This window comes from Melanaphis sacchari, unplaced genomic scaffold, assembly GCF_002803265.2.
Source record: "Melanaphis sacchari strain LSU unplaced genomic scaffold, SCAv2.0 Contig0_pilon_pilon, whole genome shotgun sequence".
NCBI lineage: Eukaryota > Metazoa > Arthropoda > Insecta > Hemiptera > Aphididae > Melanaphis > Melanaphis sacchari.
The window spans coordinates 1,503,891-1,523,342 of NW_020270366.1; the positions used below are offsets into that span (position 1 = coordinate 1,503,891).

Sequence of the window (19,452 nt, forward strand, 5' to 3'; positions counted from 1 at the left end):
TGTAAGACATTAGTGTCAAAAAAATAAATAAAAACATATTTGGTTTATGAAATAACATTGGTACCTACCTCATCTAAATTCATTAGTCATTACATTTAAAAGAAAACTAAGTGGGACATTTTTATTTTGATATGTATCTACCAAACGCGGGTACCTATATATTCTATAAGTGATTTTAGTACATTGACACTTTGCAGTAGGTATCTATATTCCATGTGCACAATTTGTATATATAATCTACTCAACTACTGTTACATTTGAATTTTATATATTATATTAATATAAAATAGGTGCATTTATATAAAAATATCAAAATTTTGATCGAAAAAATGAGAAAACGCGTGATTGGCACGTCACTAAAAGTGTCATTAAGAATGTAGTCTGTAGATGTAATATGGTACATGTTACCAACTCACATCATCAATGAATATAATATATGTACCTACTTTAACTTTATTGTATACAAAACTAAAATACCTACATAATTTATTCATAGTAATAAAAAAACTGATACCTATCATTTTAACATTACTGTTTTAATCCTTCCATAACAAAAATAATAAGACCAAATAGATGTGCTGGTGCTGGCTGTGTTAGTTATGCATTATTGTTTACATATAATTTTTTATTATTTTCATTAAATAGGATACATGTATTTAATATTTAATATTTAATTATTTCTACCTTTCCACAGCAAGTCATAATTGTATTACCCCTGATCAACATAAAAATACATTCAAATTACTTTTTAATTCAATAAATAAATGTGTTTTGTTTAATTAAACAATTCATAGTTTAATGGAAAGACTGGCATTAAACTTGGAATATTTATTATTTTATGATGTCAATTAGTTACTGAAATCATTGAAAATCTACAATAGAAATATGAGAAAAATGTTGTTGATTAATTTGAAGACTCACATAATATTGTAGTAACCAAGTGAATATTTATAAACAATTGAAAAAACATGTTGTTATTAAATGTTATTGGAAAACAGAATTTTAATTATTTAAACAGCTTTAAAAACTAACATTTGATTATGGTCAATTACTTATAAATTACAATGAATACCCTGTTTACCACGAAAGTTATTTCAAACAAATAATGTTTGGTATAATAACAGTACATGGTGTTCAATATCAACATAACAGATTAGAAAAGTATACAATTGTATATACAAATTATGATTACTAAGCATAATGTTAAAAATTAATTTATGTTAAACTAAACTGTATAAATATAAACAAATTTATCATATCATATTATAAAAAATATGTACATATTGTGCAGTTAATAGATATTAATATAAATCAAATTTTTACACACTCTATAGTTGACTTTAAATGTAAATAAATCATAAATGATTAGTATAAATACATTATTTAAGAATAAAATATTAATTATTATAGGATGTACAATACACTTTTAAATAGAATTGTCTGTTGTTATCAAATACTAACCAACAAAAATAAAAAATTTGTGAATTGTAATTTTTATAATATTTTTAGGAATTAATAAAATGAGTATAAATTAATTTTTCAAAAATTAGTAAGTTGTTCACTATTCAATTAATACAAAAATAACAACACATTTTTAGGTACACTATACGCAAAATACATTTAACATTAAATAATATCACAGATTGAACACAATAATTTAACAAATAATTTATAGTCAATGACAATTATGTTAGATGTACTTCATTGAATCATTGCCAATAACACCCTTTTTCATGTAGATCTGCATCATCAAATACAAACGTTTGCTTTGGAAAATCTGTAGTTTTGTTTTTGGTCTTAAACATTAAATGTTAAGGAATAATTTTCTTAAACAAATATATTTTATGCTAAAAATAATGATCATTCATAATTAGAAATAAAATTAATATTTTAGTAATTGATAAAAACAATAATCCCCCAACATCCACAGGAAAAAAATAAAAACCCTTAAGAATACAAATGTTTAACTCTCCATGGTATTCATAGTTGATGGGCTTTACTGTATTAGGTAATAAATAAATTGATTAATAAATGTAATAAATTAAAATTTTGAATTTATCAAAAGGATATTTATAAATCAATTTGAAGAATCCTGTACCCAAGTTGATTGGTATACCCATAATGATACTCTCAGACACACCATTTATTGTATCAGTCTGTCCATAATATGCAGCATCAAATAAATGATCAGAAGTTTTTTCAAACTAAAATCATTGTTAAAGTAATCATTATTCATACAAATACAAATTTTCTAAAATTATAAAATACATAAAACATTTTAGAATAAATTAACTATCATACCGAAGCAAGATTGAGCACAGACTCTTTCATTTTTGATAAACCAAAACGTGTAATACCCAATAATTCACCTCGACTTGTCATCAAATCAGCAATCAACATAGGATGTCTTGGATCAATAGATATTCCGTGATTACCCATTACACTATCAATTTCTGATATTATTGTTGACCTTTAATTTATAATTAACAAATTTAATATAATACATATTATTATTGAAATAAAATTTTAATATATTCAATAAATATTTATCAAAATTATTCTATGCTACAAATTCTAAGAGCAAATTATGTTCTAAAATTTGACTATATCAATTTCAAATAAGAATAAATCTCTATTTATGAAAAATGTCTAATGTACAATCAACACATTTCATGTTTCAACTGTCATTTTGGCAATAATTGTAGTAGGTTATATTTTTACATTACATAATTTACCATATTAAATTTTACCTAGATGCTTCTATACCAAGTGCATGCCAAACTTGAAATGTATTATTACTGGTACATCTTTTTCCTATTACTCCAGGTGTTGCCATTACTTCTCGTAAATTATCACCTTCAACAAGTAATTTGTAACGCACTTCACCATTATCATCTTCTTCATGAATTACAGCCCGTGATACTGCACTTATGCCCTTAATTATAAAATTTTAATTAATTGGAATTATATAAAATTAAGTATTCAAATAATTTAAAAATAATAGTTACCTTAATAACAACTTTTTGTAAATTTTGAGAATATATGTTTATCCAATTATTTAATGATTGAGTGCCTTTTGATGGCAAAGATATACTAACACAGGATTCATTATCAATATTTACTTGATTAGCTTTAATTCCAATTCGTGGAGTAGAAAGTATACTACAAAATTGAATTTAAAATACATAATATAAACACAGACATATAATTATTGAATCATTCCTTTTTAATCAGGAATCTCTTACCTATCTCTTATTGTCTCAATTGTTACTTCTAACTGTAATAATTTAATACGGTTCATATCTATGTGTATCAATAGATAGCATTCAGAGCTATCAAGTACTACATCAATAAAACTACAAACCTAAAATAGTTATGAAATTTAATAACATAATAACTAATATTTAATAAATAACGTTTTATTTTACTTCAGTAAGTGTAGTTTGTTCAATACGAGCTTTGACAATTCTTGCAAATTCTTTGTCTTTGTCATTTTCTAAGTATGCTGTGATTATAGGAGTACTTATATTTTTACTAGAATTAATTATTTCTTTGATTCTAAAAAATATTATATGACTTATTAATTAAAATATATATATTAGAATTTATAACAATTAAACAAACTAAATATTTTCGAAATAAGTTGAATAAAAAAATAAAAAGGTCAAAAAAAAAGCACAAGTTAGAACTAAACAAACACTAATTTGTAACAATTAAATGTGTGCAAAAACTAAATTTAGAATGATTAAGTATTTTTTTTTTTTTACCTCGGAACACCTTGAGTTATATTCATTGAAGCAACACCAGCAAAGTGGAAAGTTTTTAATGTCATTTGTGTACCAGGCTCGCCAATACTTTGAGCTGCTATAGCTCCAACAGGAGTTCCTATAAAAATAATAATTGAATTAAAACTGTTCTTAAATCAATTGCAAGTATTATTGATTATTATAATTATACCTGGTTCAATAACAGCAGCCATATACTTGGTAAGGCAAGTCATATAAAATTTTATTAGTTGTGTAGAAGTAATTCGTTGTAGTTTTGAAACCTCTAAATTCAACCATTTTTTTCTTACTTCTGCCATATTGTTTGATAAATTTTTTCCAAAATTTCTGTTGAAACAAAAATAAAATATACGTGACACATATGCTTAATTATTAATCTTATATTTTTAATATTACCTCAACTCTTCAATAAACATTGAATTCACATTTTGAAAATCTTCAGATGATAATACATCTTCAGTAATTTTCAATATTTCTTCAGACTCTAATGTACATTCATCGCGACATGGGTAATTAGCAGTTACATTGAAATATACACGTTTGAAATCAACTGGGACACCATCACCTAAATATTTAATATTGTTTATAAAACTAAATCAATCACTTAATAATTAACCAGTAGATTATATAAATTCAAAATATTTCTATTCAGATAAGTAATTCAGAAAATTCAATATATTTAGATTTCATGGATAATAATTTACACTAAAAGTACTAATTGAGAAAGAAATTAAAATTATTAAAGTGAAATTAATCAAATAATTATCTTATTAGAAAAACAGTAAATTACTAATCAATTATAACAAATAGATAACAGAGAAAGTAAATACGTGAATTGCTAGGTTTTATTACAATGAATGAAGTAGAAAAAAGAAAGTTGGATGTCTTTTTAATATGTTTGAATGGTTTTATTTTAACTTTGTATTTATAAGTTTAGATAGTTGTTAATAAAAAAATATTTACTAGGAACAAAAAAAAAACTGTCAAATTAAACACAATAAATTGAAAAATTTAACTCTTTACCTTCTGTGTAAGTAGGATCTAAACTGTCACCCCCAAATTCAAATTGTATAACATCTCCAAAAGCATTTCTTACAGTATTGTCATAATGAACACATAAATCTTCTAAAGACTAGTAATCAAAAATATTTATAATGCATAATACAATTTAAACATTAGAAATATAAAATATATTAATTGTACTTTGACAAGACGCCGTTGCATGTATCCAGTTTCAGCTGTTTTTACAGCAGTGTCAACAAGACCTTCACGACCACCCATTGTGTGAAAGAAGAATTCTGTTGGTGTTAAACCAGAATAAAAACTGTTCTCGACAAAACCTTTTGCTTCTGGAGTTTTTGCTGAAAAATTTAATAATATATATATTTTTTTTAAATCAATACAAATAAATTAAAATATAAATTAGAAGAACCATACTAACAAAATCGTTTAAAATGTGGTAATGACCTAGACTCAAATCCATCTGGAACACGATGTCCACTTAAAGCTTGTTGGCCCACACAAGCAATCATCTGAGATATATTAATATTGGAACCTATATGACAAATAGTAAATTAATTTTCTATTTTAATATATATAAATACTGATTTTTACCTTTAGAACCCGAAAGTGCCATGATCAATGGACCATTGGTTGAATGAAGCTCTGATAAACAAGCTTTACCAACAGAATCTCGAATGCCAGACAGTTGCTTTAAAATATTTGCTTCCAAAGTTTCATCCATATTGCAACCAGGTTGACATTTTAATTCTTTAGCATTTCTCAAACGGATATTTTCCTCACATAATGCATTTCTATTTGATAAAATAAATAAATTTATATTAAATTATGATTTGGAAAAATAAAACATAAAAAAAATAATTTCTAACCCATTTATAACCAATTCATTTTTAGACCGGAGTAAATCATTACTAGGTGTAACATCACCAATCCCAATTGAAAATCCTCGTAACATTAAAAAGTATGATGTAAGACGTGTTAAACGCCACATTACTTTGCAACAGACATCAGAACCCCAATCAGCCAGCAACACATAAAATATGTTTGATTTACTACCTGAACCTAATGTTGCCTTGTCCATAGTACCAGCTAATAACTCAGAATTTCTTATATAAACATCTATGTGAAAAATGTTAATAATTAAAAAATAATAAATATAAACATTTTCAAATATATTTAAATGTTGTTTGACTTGCATGAATCTTTAAAGCAAAGTTCTTCGTCACGAGTATATGATTTTCCTTTACAACGCAAATTAGCTTTTACCGGACATTTTTTACTTGGTCTCATAATTATACTTAATATTTGTTTTCCAGTCCAAAGTTTGTGAGGCTATATATACACAGTTTGTAAATAATACATTAAAAAAAAAAAATATGAATGATAATTGTAATAAACCTTTAGAATAGCAGGACGTGGTAGTGTTAAATCAATATTAATATCATCCCCAGACATTAACCAACCAATTAGTCTACTAGAATCTCTCTGATTAAGAAATGTATTTTTATGTGTTAATAAATATGCTCCAGTAATAAAATCTTGGGTAGCAGCAATGAGAATGTCTCCATTTCTTGGAGTCACAAGATTTGATTTGTTCTATAACAAATTTAAAATAAATTAATTTTCATTGAAAAAATAACAACAATAAAATATAACAAATTTATTAATTTAATACTAACGATCATTAATAAAGCAGCTTCAGCTCTAGCTTCTTCGGTTTGTGGTAAATGTAAATTCATTTCATCACCATCAAAATCGGCATTATAAGGGGTGCATACACATTCGTTAAATCTAAAAATGTATATTTATAATCCAGTATAAAATATGAACAAATAGCTTAAACAAACCTTAATGTATTATGTTCTAAAACCTTTGCACGGTGACACATTATACTTAATCTATGAAGACTAGGTTGTCGGTTGAATAATACAATATCCCCATCAGCTAAATGCCTTTCAACAATATCTCCAACCTACACAAAATTTTAATTTATAGTTTACACAATGTAATAAAATATAGTATATAAGTCTACAAAACAAAACAGTCAATGTTAGGTTATATATTTGTTTTAAATACAGCAAAATAAAATTGAGGATTAATTTAGAATAGATTGGTGCTAAAACGTTATAATAATATAAATATATATTAACAACTGATCGTGTTTTAAAGCTGATACTAAACTAATTCTAAATATATTTCTTAATAAATACATTTTGTTTATATTTAATTAAGTAAAATAAAATATAAACATATTACAAAAAAAAAAAATACTGACTTTTAAATCTTTTGCTATAGCCGGTCTATTTCCAAATCTCAAGTATTTTTTTAATTTAGAACCTTGGAGCTCAACAAAATTAGCACCTGGATGAATTTCAGGTCCGTTCATTACCAGTTTACGCATTAATTCAATATTGGCTGGACACACTTTTTGAGGATAAGTTAAAGTTTTAGCCATTCGAACAGGAACACCAACCTAAAAGATCAATAAAGAAATAAAATTAGTGTTTTAAAACAGTTTTTGTTATTTTAAATGTTTACTTCTTCTATTCGAAGATTTGGATCTGGTGAAATGACAGACCGTGCAGTAAAGTCTACTCTTTTACCAGACAAATTACCACGAAAACGTCCATGTTTTCCTTTCAAACGTTGAACACAACCCCTAGCAATTTTTTTTGGCTAAACAAATAATATTATAATAGATATTATGTAAAATAATTTTACCAAGATATTTTTTGTTTATATCAAACAATACTTACCATCATTGTGCGTGAAACACCAGATAAATCACTATTTATATATAGAGCACAATGTAATTGCAAGTATTCCCAATCCTCATGCAATAACTGGGGTTTTGCTCCAGACTGTTTATGTTTAACAATTACATCATTTATAAATAAAACTTCAGATAATTTCAATGTTAAGTCATCTTCATTTCTAAATATTATATTACATTAACATTAGTGACAGTTTTGAGCATAAATATTAAATAGTATGTTTTATTACAATAATAACACACTTACGTTCCAGAACGTATATCAGACACTGCAGATGGACGAATACAATTTGGAGGAACTAACATTCTTGTCATTAGTAACCATCCAGGATTTGATACTTCAGGATTCATACCCAACAAAATAATGTCTTCATAAGGTATGGATAACAATAGACGCAGTACTTCTTGAGGATTGAGGTTTTCATTAAATAGATAATTTCTCATAGATTCAACTTCTTTGTTATACTTTACCACATCATTCAAAGCGCCTAATTTAATTTGACAATTCTTATTAGAAAAATTAGAAATATTACATTGATAATAATACTTACATAATTTACTTTCAGCTTCTGTACCAGGTTTTTTATATCTATAACGATCATATGATATTTTTAATATACCATTTTTTTTCACTTGTCCAACAATGTCACTACAAAACGGACATATCTGAATCTTTTTTGCTTTGGCATGGACTTCTTTGAATACTTTTTTACGCATTGTGTAAGTTAAATTCTTATTTCTCAATTTTGTATAAAAAAACATACGATCTTCTTCATTTAATAACACTTTAGCACAAAATGGATTCTAAAATAAATTGTTTCAATAATTTGTAGACATTATACTAAAATGTAAAATTATATGAAGCAATGAGAAGAAATAAATTAATGAATTGACTTACTTTACAAATTGTTTGTAATATTGTTATAACAGAACTGAAAAATCCAACATGGAAAACTGGCAATTGCAGGTCTATGAAGCCCAAATGTCCTGGGCAATCATTCAATCCTTTATTACAAGTCGTACATATTGCGTCTTTTTGGTTGACTCCCTGTTAATATAGCAAAGATTAGATACTATTATAAGGGACAAAGTATTATTATTTATCAGAGGTCATGACAGTCTAATACACATTCGTTGTTCAAAAATCAAATATTTAAAACCAATGATATAGGTAACAACAATTTATTCAATTTAATGTTGCTTATATTATATTATACTAAGTTACTCTGACTAGTGTTACATATTTATGAATTACTAGCTAAATAATCTGAATTCATCCAGGAAAATATGAAAAAAACATAAAACACAGCACTAAACAAGTATATTTTATTTTACAGGAAAATTGCCATTAGCATACTTTGCTTTGAGAACTAAATTAATAGGGCAATCTTCCTGTAGCAGATTGGGTATAGCACCTGATATATTTTTAAACATAGTTCAAACTATTCTATAAACTTTTCTAATATTTCTAAAAAGAAATTTTAATAAAAATCTGTCAAGTAGTTTTTGAATATATAGTTACAAATAGAAGAAAATCTTTTATTGTGCATTAGAAAAGCAAAAAATAAATAAAATATTATTTTATTTTATTTAAAAAAAATCTCATAGCAATGCATGATTAGAAAGCTAGACTACACAATTTATTTTTAAATGTTATTTTTGTTCTTAATGATGACTATTAAAATCACCAAACAAAAATAAGCTGTAAACCCCTACAGAATCTCAAAGAATTTATTGATATAACTTTTTTTGAAAACAGTTAAATAGTTTTAAAGTACATAAAGGAAAAAACAAAAAAAAATCATTAATTTTTGTAAATAATATATAGAAAATATTTTAATCTATTCTCAACTTCAGAATCCAGTTTAAATAAATAATAATTATATACATTTTTAGATTCAGATGAATATAGTGCTTTATAAAGTTTTTTTTTTTTTTTGAGTATACATGATAAATAACAAAAATAATACTTTTAATGATTGGGATTTTTGAGAGGTCAAAATTTAAAATGTTCGATAGTTTTCTAAAAAGGAAAGAAAAACTTGGAAATTTTTACACAAATCCAAGTTTTGACAAATCAATTTTTTTTATTTAACTATAATTTGAAAACAAATAATTGAAAATACTTGAAATTTTAATCAAATGTATTTAATAATTTCTACACATAGTATTTATAGCTATTTATAGACATTGATATATTTGATTATATTATTTCTATAAATATTATAAAAATCTTTTTACTTGATAAAAAACTTGAAAATTGAATAAAAGGTTCTTCATGAGTTTTAACTACAGATATTTAAAAATATTAAACATACATAGGTATATTTTTTCTTTAATACATATTTGTAGTTCAAATTTAACATATATATATACATATACATTGCATTCATTAATAACATACTGAATGACAAGGTAAACTAAACACTTAGGACTATATAGCAGTGATTACCTACTTTTCCTCCTTTTTATTTGTTTAATTCATGTAATTATTATAACAGATGATATTTTCATTTTTTTTTGATAATTTAATTTTTATTTATTTTATGTTAAGTCATTAAATTCAATAAAATTTTGTATAGTAGACCACAGTTCATTGCTTGACTGTATATTAGAAGATAGCTGAATTAATTAATGATTAACTCACCAATTTGTGATCGAGCACTCCATAAGGATGTGGTGTACGTGTCGCATTGTTATTGTTTATGGCATACAGATTTCTTGTGTTTATACACAAATGCGATTTTCTCTGGATATCTTGAGGATTGTCAACCGTAAAGCTGATCTTTGATCTAAAAATTTGGAATTGATTATTAAGTATATCATAAATAGATACTTTAAATTTACTGTTGATCCAACAACCTCAGTTTAAAACTACTCACATTATACGCGACCCATCAGTGTCTCTGTATTGTTCCTTAACCATGTTTATTATTGCTAAAAAATATCTGTTTCAAATGGATTGATTGATTTTTAAATATGAATCACGTCTGTAGAAAAATTCATATGCAGTCAAATCTCAATCCAACGTCCACAACTCACACCATCACCACATTATGATTTACAACGTGCGATCATGTGTCAGTGCGAATTACCAAGAGTTTAGCTTTGGTGTGTCCGCATGACTGCATGGCGCATAGATATTAAATACTATGAATCAAGTAGTGTCTTGAGATATAGTATAGTAAATAGTTGCGAGTTGCCCAACTAGCCGACAAATAAACGTTATCACACGCAAACGAATAGATGATATTATAATGATATAATGATATGAATGTGATATCAAAACTCACGTGGTTTATAGTGACCGTTTTGAGCTATAGCGCTACTGGTGGTGAAACATTATATTAGTGTATTCATTTAAATTTTTATTTATATTATTTTTTACTCACTTACAATATTTTTATTTTTTTTTTTAATTAGGTAAATGAAATATACAACTATACAACATTTTTCACAACAAGTATTAATGATGTAGGTGGCTTACATGACATGAAAGATGCGCGATGTAGGAGGACTCCCAATGGAAATACCTACTTAAGGGAATTTTTTTTTTTAGGAGAAAATAGTTTTTTTTTAATGTAGAAGGTCTCTAATCCATTTTCTTTTAAGTCTTCGTGGAGGATAGTCGGGGAATAACAATATTTTAGTTGTACTGTTGTAAAACACAGCCTAAAAAATATAGCTATGTATTTTTTATATTTCATATTGATTAAAACAAATTAACTAATGTCAAATAGTGCATTAAACTTATTAGAGTTCTTAATAAACGAAAATTGGGTATCGATATTTTTTATTTATTTAATTACTAGTCCAAAAAAAACTAAAAATTCAAAATATTTTGAAATTTTATCCACTTATTTAAAAAATTCTAGTATAAAGGTTTAGAGGAAAATTCAAGTAGATAGGTATTTAAAGTTATTTTAAACTCTAAGCGGATTGATAAATGTATTGATTTTACAATACCTATAGTCCTATACAGACATACAGTATACATATTTTTTTATTGTCTTTGTACAAGATAAGTTGTTTATTAAATAGAAAATTAGATCTAGTTTGTACTTTAGACAGGTCAAAATAAAAAATTCGTTATACTTTTCTTTAACTCAGAAAACAAAAAAAAAACAAAAATGAAAAACAGTAGTTTTTACGTTAACTTAAATTTCGACAAAATCAATTTTATATTTTTGGTGCAACTAAAAAAACGGAAATTTCACCAAATGTTTATACTATCATTTTCTATTTAATATAAAATTTAAAATATATTTCGACTTATTTAGAGCTATTTATAAATCGGATGAATTCTCAATATTTTGAAGTTTTTCTAAAAATGTCGATTAACAATTATTCGCTGAGTAGAAATACAGAATACTTGAAAATGTAATGCAAAACGTTTCATAAGTTGTTTAATTATAAATTTAAAAAAAGTGGGTAAATGAGTACCTACCAATTTAATGTCTATAATATTATACATGCCTATTAAATTTTAATTCAATAATATGTCATTGACCATTGTATACAAAAAACGATTCTAAGAGGAAATGATCTTTCAGCATGTATCACCAAGTGATGTTTTTTATGACATAGTTATTAAACTCTACCCAAGTAGGCGTTTGTAAATTAAATTAATAAATAATTAAAAATTTGTTGTTACTATTACCAACGCCTATATAATGTTATTTATAAAACATCCATACCCATCTCACAGTTTTCAGTAGTTTCAAAGAAAACATTGAATAATTCACTCGATTTTCACAATATTTATTTATTGTAAATACCTATACTTATAAATATTTTATGCAAAATATTACAGCCAATGATAAAATTACTGAGGCATCGATACAAACCTTTTAAAATTCAACTTTCGAAAATTTTGGAAAGCCAAGAATTCCAGTTTCTAATGTTTAATAATTAATCGATATTATAGTTCAATGTCAATCATCAACATAATAACATATCTGTGATGGCGATACAATTGAGCCCGACGTTACTCTGTGCAACCAATTACAAACGCACCTCCTACACGTTGTCAATCGGCAATCACCATCATTGCAGCAGCTATATAAAATTAGAAACTAAAGAGATTACCTACTGGTTAAACACTGAAATGTTGTTTGATACATTTAACTGTATTTTTAAAGTGATCTTCTACTTGTATACTTTGGTATTACAATATTTTTCACTCAAGTGGACGATATTGATAAAAACCTTGGTATCACCATGTCTAAAACAATTATTTCACCTATTAGTATAACTATCAGAAATAAATGGTTCAAGTATTAAATAGGTACTTTTGGGAATATTTATTGTAGTGGGTACCTATACAACACAATAAAAATAATAAAAATTTAATGAAAAACGCGAAAGAAGCTACACATCCATACTTTCTAATATTAGTAACTTACAATTCAGAAATATGACAAAATTCAATACACTCACACAAGGTATAAGATAAAAGGTCAAAATGATGTAGTTCTCTGGATATTTTATGATTATCACCTAATAATTAATTACTAATTAATACCATTTGAGAATTGAAATAATAAATAATTATAAGATATTTTGTTTTCATCACTAAAAAATTCTAATAAGTTTACAGTCAACTCGTATATAATTTTACATTTAGAGTAAAATATGTTGAAAAAAAAAATAAAAATTGATTTGATACCATAAACTCTCACTTAATACACAACTGCACAACAGTTTTAATAATAACAATGAATTCAGTGTAAAAAATTGTTTTAAATATAAAATAGACAATGTTAGATATAGGTACATCATTATCAAATAAAATGTAGTATAAATTTAGTAAATTTTAGATACATCATTCATTTTGGTACACTGTACACCACATGAATACACAACAAGTGAACAATAATACTAGTATTTTACATAATTAATTTATCATACTGGGTTAAAGAACATTCTGAAACAGTTCTTTAAATGAGCTTGACCAACTATTGCTTATTTTTCATATGGTAACAGACATTACTGTATTCGATTAAGCACATTGTTTGAATTGATATCTTTGATCATTTTGTAAATAAATTAAAGTCATGAAGTTGTTGAAAATTAATTAAGAGTAATTATCAATGCAATAACATTCAAACAATTGAACTTCATATTTAAAAAAATTATAATCAACAATACTTCCTCGAGTTTTTCAATAGATAATAAAATTTCCTAAAAGAATCAAGTAAGATAGGTTATTATTTTTTTTAATAATAGTAAATAATAATAGTTTTTTTTTTGTTTTAATCGCTAATGTTTTTAATTTTTTTAATTTTTTTGTTTGACACAACTAATGATTTTCTTTTAACAGGTGTTTTCCCAGTAGGACTTTTTGAGCTGAAACTGTTATCCAAGAGGTTATTTTTAACACTGCAATGTAGAAAAAAAGTACATAAATAATTAAGAACATAATTTATAAATATTTTATTTAAAAATTACTTTAACTTGGCAGTATTAATTTTTTGAACAGCTTGTCGCAATTTATTCCAGTTTTTACGACCTACTTGATTGAATCTGCTAGTAGAGTTTTCTAAAAGCTCTACAAGTCGAACCCAATCACAACAATGATGTGAGAATTTGTTACCACAAATTATACACAAAATGTTCAACAATTCATTTATGTACCTCTGACGTCCAGACACATCTGGTTGACTGTCATCCAATGAAGTAAAGAACTAAAATTGAGATTTTTTTGTTAACAAAAATATATAATTATGATACTAATGAATCATACTTTTATGATAAGGTCTGACAAATTCTTTTCTATTTCATCAAGTTGAGTATCATCTTTTAATTGTTCCAAAAGTCTTGTATTTTGATAAAATGATACTAACATACATATAGCTTGTGATCGTCTGAACCATCTAACTGAGTCATTAAAGGCGTATGGCACAATACTCTCAATTAAATTAACATTTCGTTTCCATAAAACTTTTGACAGCAACGACTCAAATAAAGACACAGGTAACAAACAGTCTCTGTTTTAAGTATACAACACAAATCAATTAAGTTATGCTAAGCAAAAAATTGTTGGTCAATAATTACCTTTTAGTAAAGAAGTCTTTAAGTGAATCCTCCAAAATGCTGATTACTTTAGACGATTTTTGTTTTTTTGCTGGCAATCCAGAAATTATATGAACATATGATTTTACAAGGAATGTACAGCATTGTGTTATGTGTGTACTAATATCCAAAAACACGGGTGCAGCTAATAAAGATAGAAAATTGTTTTTAATTTCATATAAAAATTAAATATGAATAAATTATAAGATTCTCATATACACTTACTTCGTACACCTTTATCTATTAAAACTTTTAAGACCATTGCGATTAATTCATCATCAACAGTATCTGTATTATTGATTTTTTTGATCTGACTGATTTTTTTTAATGCTGACCGAACTCGAGTCTCCAAAGGTCGTTGTTGAATATCCTTAATGCAATATTCCAATAATGCAAACAAAGTTGGAATAGTATCCAATATGAGACATAAAGATGGATTATTATCCAAATATATATCTACCAAATCCATAACCCTATATAAATTAAATATTTGAAATTAAATCCTTTTTAACCTTCAAAATAAATAGGTACCTCAATCTAAAATTAATTTTTTCTTTGATGTGTTTAGGATTTTTGTTTGAATTTTTTTTATAGTTCTTAAATGCTTCTGATAGTAAATCATCCATCATTTTACCATCTTCTTCCGTCATATCATCAATATCAACAGATTCCTAAAAAAATGAAATATTCATAAAATATTTTACTTGGTAATTATTGATGTTTAACTAATATAGTTACATCATCTGAATGCTGATTAGCAGACATCATAGCTTTGTGTAAAGCCAGTTTTAACTGTTCAGTATTGTCTTGGTCTTCATCACTAGATTGTTCATCAGTTTCTGAGCCATCAGTTTCTTCATCGTCTTCATTATCAAAACCGTGACCATTAATTCCATTGCCATTAACTTTTGTTTCGTTATCATCGTTTTCTTCATCATCATCATCATTGTCATCATCATCATCATCTTCTTTATCACTCTCGGACTCTTCATCACTATCATCCATTGAATTTGATGCAATATCATATTGAGGATTTAAAACCTAAACATAAACCGTTCAATAGGCATATAAAAAATATGAATAATGATGAATAATTTACTTGTAAAATTTGATGAGAAGCTTGAGGTGTTAATTCTGAACACAAATGTGAAAATATACGCGAAATTAATTGTCTTAATAAATAAGACTCTCTAGCTAATAATGATAACATAAGCTCTACTACAACTTCAACCCAATTGAGTTCATCTTTTTCTTCATTTTTGATATCATTAGTGTGGTGTTCATAACAATTTTGTAACTCCTGAAAATATCAAAATTGTATATTTAATTTAATAAAAAGTATAATATAAATAACCATACTAAAATATTGAAACTGCTTAATTTAGCCTTACTTGTAATGTGTCAATAGCCACCGATGGTTCAACAAACAAATATATTCCCAGTTGCAGAAACAAAGTATGAAAAACAAAAAGAATTGATTGCTCCTTAGATTTTGTTTCACATTTTTTTAATTTTTTTTCTATGTCTTTAGTTGTTTTAATCATTTTTTTCCAACTACTCATATCCTATGACAAAAAAAAAATAATAATAATAATAATAATAATAATAAATTTATAATATTTAGATATCAATCACTTTAGTATTCTAAGCTATAATATTAGAGTGAATTAATCTATAACACGAAAAAATAATATTCTTAACTTTAAAGTTATCAACATAAAATTGGTTTAACTGAATATAAATTTGTTATTATATACATGTCAGATAAATAATACAAATTATATCTAACATTATTTTAAATATTTATAACTGTAAATACATACATCCTTTGAAGTTTTAGATCGAAGTTGACGGCCGTCTTTTAACAATTCATCAGTGTGATGAACAAGTGTAGACAGGGTTATTCTTAGTGTTTCCATATTTGGTTGTTTGTGGCTGAGTGCTTTCATAAAAGAGTCTCTAATGATGGCTACAAAGATTTGTTGATTAAACAAAATTTAATTAATACTATTAATAATTTAATACATAGTATAAATAGAGAAACTCACCTGCTAACTCATGACTTATATGATATTTATCAGTTGCATTTGTAAAAAATGCATGTTCCAACATGAATTTTAATTGTTCTATTTTCCATGTAACATCAGTACAAATCTGAAGTCCTAATAGTCTAAAAAATATGTAACGTATATAAAAATGCTATAAATAATAATACACATTGCTTTTAAAATGTGTACCTAGCAAGAAGTTGAGCTGCGTATCCACGATCTTGAATCTTCCAGAAATGTGTCTTTTCATTGTTTCCTTTTTTTTTCATAAGTATAACTTGATGGCATTGTTTGGCCAAAAGCTTAATGTGCTGTTCGTCCATTTTTATTAAACAATTTTGAACAATTTTAATGCCTAAACAATCACACATTTGTATACACTTATTTTGCAAAAGATTAAAAAATTTTTAAAAAAATACCTGTTATTTTTTCTACCATCATATCTCCAGGAGGTAGAATGAATTTCAGTAGGACTTTATATGCAATATTGGGTGTGGCAGATGAGCCAATTCGGTCCATTACAGCTGATATGCTTGAACGAGTATAAGATATAAGTGTATCAGCATTTGGACGAGAAAATGATTTTAATAACATATCCATAAACCAATTAGAAAGTAATGAATGTACACTATCTAAAGAACTATTCTTAACAATATTTGTGCATAGCTTCATAGCTGCCATTTGTTGATAACGATTATGTGGGCCTGTGAAATGTGGCTGAAGAACACCCCAAAATGATGAAATAAGTGAGTCGCTATCACTTGCAGATGTTAATGCAATAGCAAAATGTTCATATACAGGGTGCTCAAGTACTTCTAAAGAAGAAATATGCTAGATACAAAAGCAACATATTTAGTAACAACATATTTAAATTATGTAAAAAAAAAAAAAATACTTACAAATACTAAAATCTTTGCAATATCATTCATTGATTCATTACACAATAGTTCAGTAGCAGTCTCCAATACTCTTGGAATAAACGCACCATCAATTAATTTTGGATAATGACTATGCACTTGTATTATGCAATACAATGTATCTAAAGTTTGTTTTGTAATAGGCAATCCAATGTACTTTTTTAAATAGGGCCAAATTATTTCCGAAAACATAATATTATTGGACTAAAAAATAAAACGATGTATAATTACTAACTATGAATGTTATTTTTTTCTTTTACACAACTAGAATAAAAATCACTTACTGAATCAATTCCTTCAGTAAGAAACTTGTATGTCAATAAGGGCAAATACGATTTTGCTTTCATATTACTTAAAAGTTCAGCTATAATTGCTTTTTGGGTATCCATTGCTCCAACACTAAATATTCCACTACGTATCATAGCACCATAACATAACACTTTACCAGACAAGACATCACCTTCTTCCTGTAAAATGTAATAGCATTTTAAAACTTACTTATTACAACAATATTCCAGTTAAATATATTATACATTCAGTAAACGTCTTATGGTTAGGTTTAGCATTAAAAAAAAACTAACTAAAAACTGATATCAGACAGTTATTTAAAAGTAGTTATATTCCATGAATATTGTTTTATCAAGTCAAACTTTTATTGAAAAATTCAAAAGTTATTTACTATCTTAAATTATATTTTAAGTCTTAGATATTACTATTTTCTTAACAACACTGGCAATATATTGACTGGTACTTACAGCTTTTGAATCATATTTAGTTAACTCCTTATCTACAATGTTTTTGAAATTGTCCAGATCGAACCATGGTTTGTTTTTCAAATGGCTTACAATAACAACCAAAATAGAATAGTAAACAGTTCGAACTTGTGTCTTAGAGGATCCTAATCCACGTACCAACCTTGTTAACACATAAAATACTTCTTTTTGTCGCTGCTCGTCCAACTAGAAACAATAATTATGTATATTTAACAAATTTACTATTATTCAGTAGAATTTAACTTACAGGTTCGTTACTGAAGAGCTGTAAATGTTTCACTAGTTGCATACATAATTTCGGTTGGGCATTGTGAGGTGCTTTAATGACTTTTGAGAAAAGATCTAAAACAGATTTACTAGCCATAGTTAAAACAGTTTAAATACAACGGTTAAAACAATTTCATTTCCAAGTTAGTAGTTTTGAATTGAATAGAACATGTAAATCTACATGTGACGATTCAAATTTCGTTCTAAGAAGGTCTGACAGAGACATAAAGAAAACACGTGATAATCATTTGTTTATCGCCGCTTACGTTATCAAAAAAACGTGACCAAGGAGAATACAAAATGCTTGATAATGTTGTTTTCAGTATCTTTGAATTTATTTATTAAATTGTTGAATGTTGAATGTTAATGCTGAATTCTGATGCCATAATATAGCCATATCCATAGATATTATAATAGTAAGACATCTTATAAGTTACAAATTATAAACGTATAAGGTATAAAATGGTCGTATCCAGAAATTTTCGTGGGAGGCACCCTATATATTGTATATTATTCTATATTTCTTAATTTATGTTTTAACATTTGGTTAAAACTTAAAAATAAGATTAAAAAAAATATTTAGTTAAAAATTAAACGTGTTTGTCACAGTCTGGGCTCTGGCGAGTGACGGTATAATAGTAAAATAATAGTTTTAATTTACATAAATAATATAATATTATTGTTGTTGCCGATCGGCATTAATAGGAATGATAGGATCATAGAGGTCGTTGTCAAATGTCGATCTATTATTAGACGCTATGATAATATTTTCATAAGACACTATATGATTATGAT

The 19,452-nt window shown here is 26.0% G+C and overlaps 2 protein-coding genes across 3 annotated transcripts; both read right to left on the bottom strand.

Annotated features, from left to right (window-relative positions):
- Positions 1-1,487: 1,487 nt before the first annotated feature.
- Positions 1,488-10,793, bottom strand: LOC112592633 (DNA-directed RNA polymerase III subunit RPC1). Of its 2 annotated transcripts, XM_025336769.1 has the most exons (27): positions 10,461-10,504; positions 10,226-10,370; positions 8,477-8,626; positions 8,130-8,382; positions 7,826-8,066; positions 7,562-7,739; positions 7,344-7,481; positions 7,081-7,278; positions 6,653-6,777; positions 6,485-6,596; positions 6,204-6,401; positions 6,002-6,137; positions 5,675-5,924; positions 5,400-5,599; positions 5,227-5,340; positions 4,989-5,146; positions 4,809-4,917; positions 4,182-4,350; positions 3,958-4,112; positions 3,768-3,885; positions 3,429-3,558; positions 3,246-3,364; positions 3,009-3,162; positions 2,751-2,935; positions 2,302-2,470; positions 2,071-2,204; positions 1,488-1,797 (listed from the first exon to the last, which is right to left on the bottom strand). In XM_025336769.1, exons 1-27 carry the CDS (start codon positions 10,502-10,504, stop codon positions 1,710-1,712), a joined length of 4,170 nt encoding a protein of 1,389 aa, XP_025192554.1. In that variant the 3' UTR covers positions 1,488-1,709. The 2 variants fall into 2 exon arrangements, with proteins under 2 accessions (XP_025192554.1, XP_025192545.1); XM_025336760.1 differs by having other exon boundaries at positions 7,826-8,382; positions 10,461-10,793.
- A 2,532-nt stretch (positions 10,794-13,325) lies between these two features.
- LOC112594808 (DNA polymerase V-like) lies at positions 13,326-18,879 on the bottom strand. The gene is made up of 17 exons (XM_025339816.1): positions 18,638-18,879; positions 18,373-18,576; positions 17,902-18,084; positions 17,600-17,821; positions 17,120-17,531; positions 16,890-17,055; positions 16,701-16,822; positions 16,476-16,621; positions 16,044-16,217; positions 15,752-15,952; positions 15,391-15,693; positions 15,184-15,323; positions 14,878-15,125; positions 14,635-14,797; positions 14,324-14,567; positions 14,029-14,264; positions 13,326-13,959 (listed from the first exon to the last, which is right to left on the bottom strand). Exons 1-17 carry the CDS (start codon positions 18,752-18,754, stop codon positions 13,833-13,835), a joined length of 3,408 nt encoding a protein of 1,135 aa, XP_025195601.1. The 5' UTR covers positions 18,755-18,879; the 3' UTR covers positions 13,326-13,832.
- Between the last annotated feature and the right edge of the window lie 573 nt (positions 18,880-19,452).

Excerpts from the sequence above, each read along its gene's own strand:
- LOC112594808 (XM_025339816.1), bottom strand. The coding sequence starts at position 18,754 with ATGGCTAGTAAATCTGTTTTAGATCTTTTCTCAAAAGTCATTAAAGCA. Across the intron at positions 18,085-18,372 it reads CTAAATATGATTCAAAAGCT|GAAGAAGGTGATGTCTTGTC; the intron begins GTAAGTACCAGT and ends TACATTTTACAG. Across the intron at positions 15,694-15,751 it reads CTTCTCATCAAATTTTACAA|GTTTTAAATCCTCAATATGA; the intron begins GTAAATTATTCA and ends GTTTATGTTTAG.
- LOC112592633 (XM_025336760.1), bottom strand. The coding sequence starts at position 10,504 with ATGGTTAAGGAACAATACAGAGACACTGATGGGTCGCGTATAAT. Across the intron at positions 7,740-7,825 it reads TCTGATATACGTTCTGGAAC|AAATGAAGATGACTTAACAT; the intron begins GTAAGTGTGTTA and ends TATAATATTTAG. Across the intron at positions 4,113-4,181 it reads ATGTTTATTGAAGAGTTGAG|AAATTTTGGAAAAAATTTAT; the intron begins GTAATATTAAAA and ends TTGTTTCAACAG.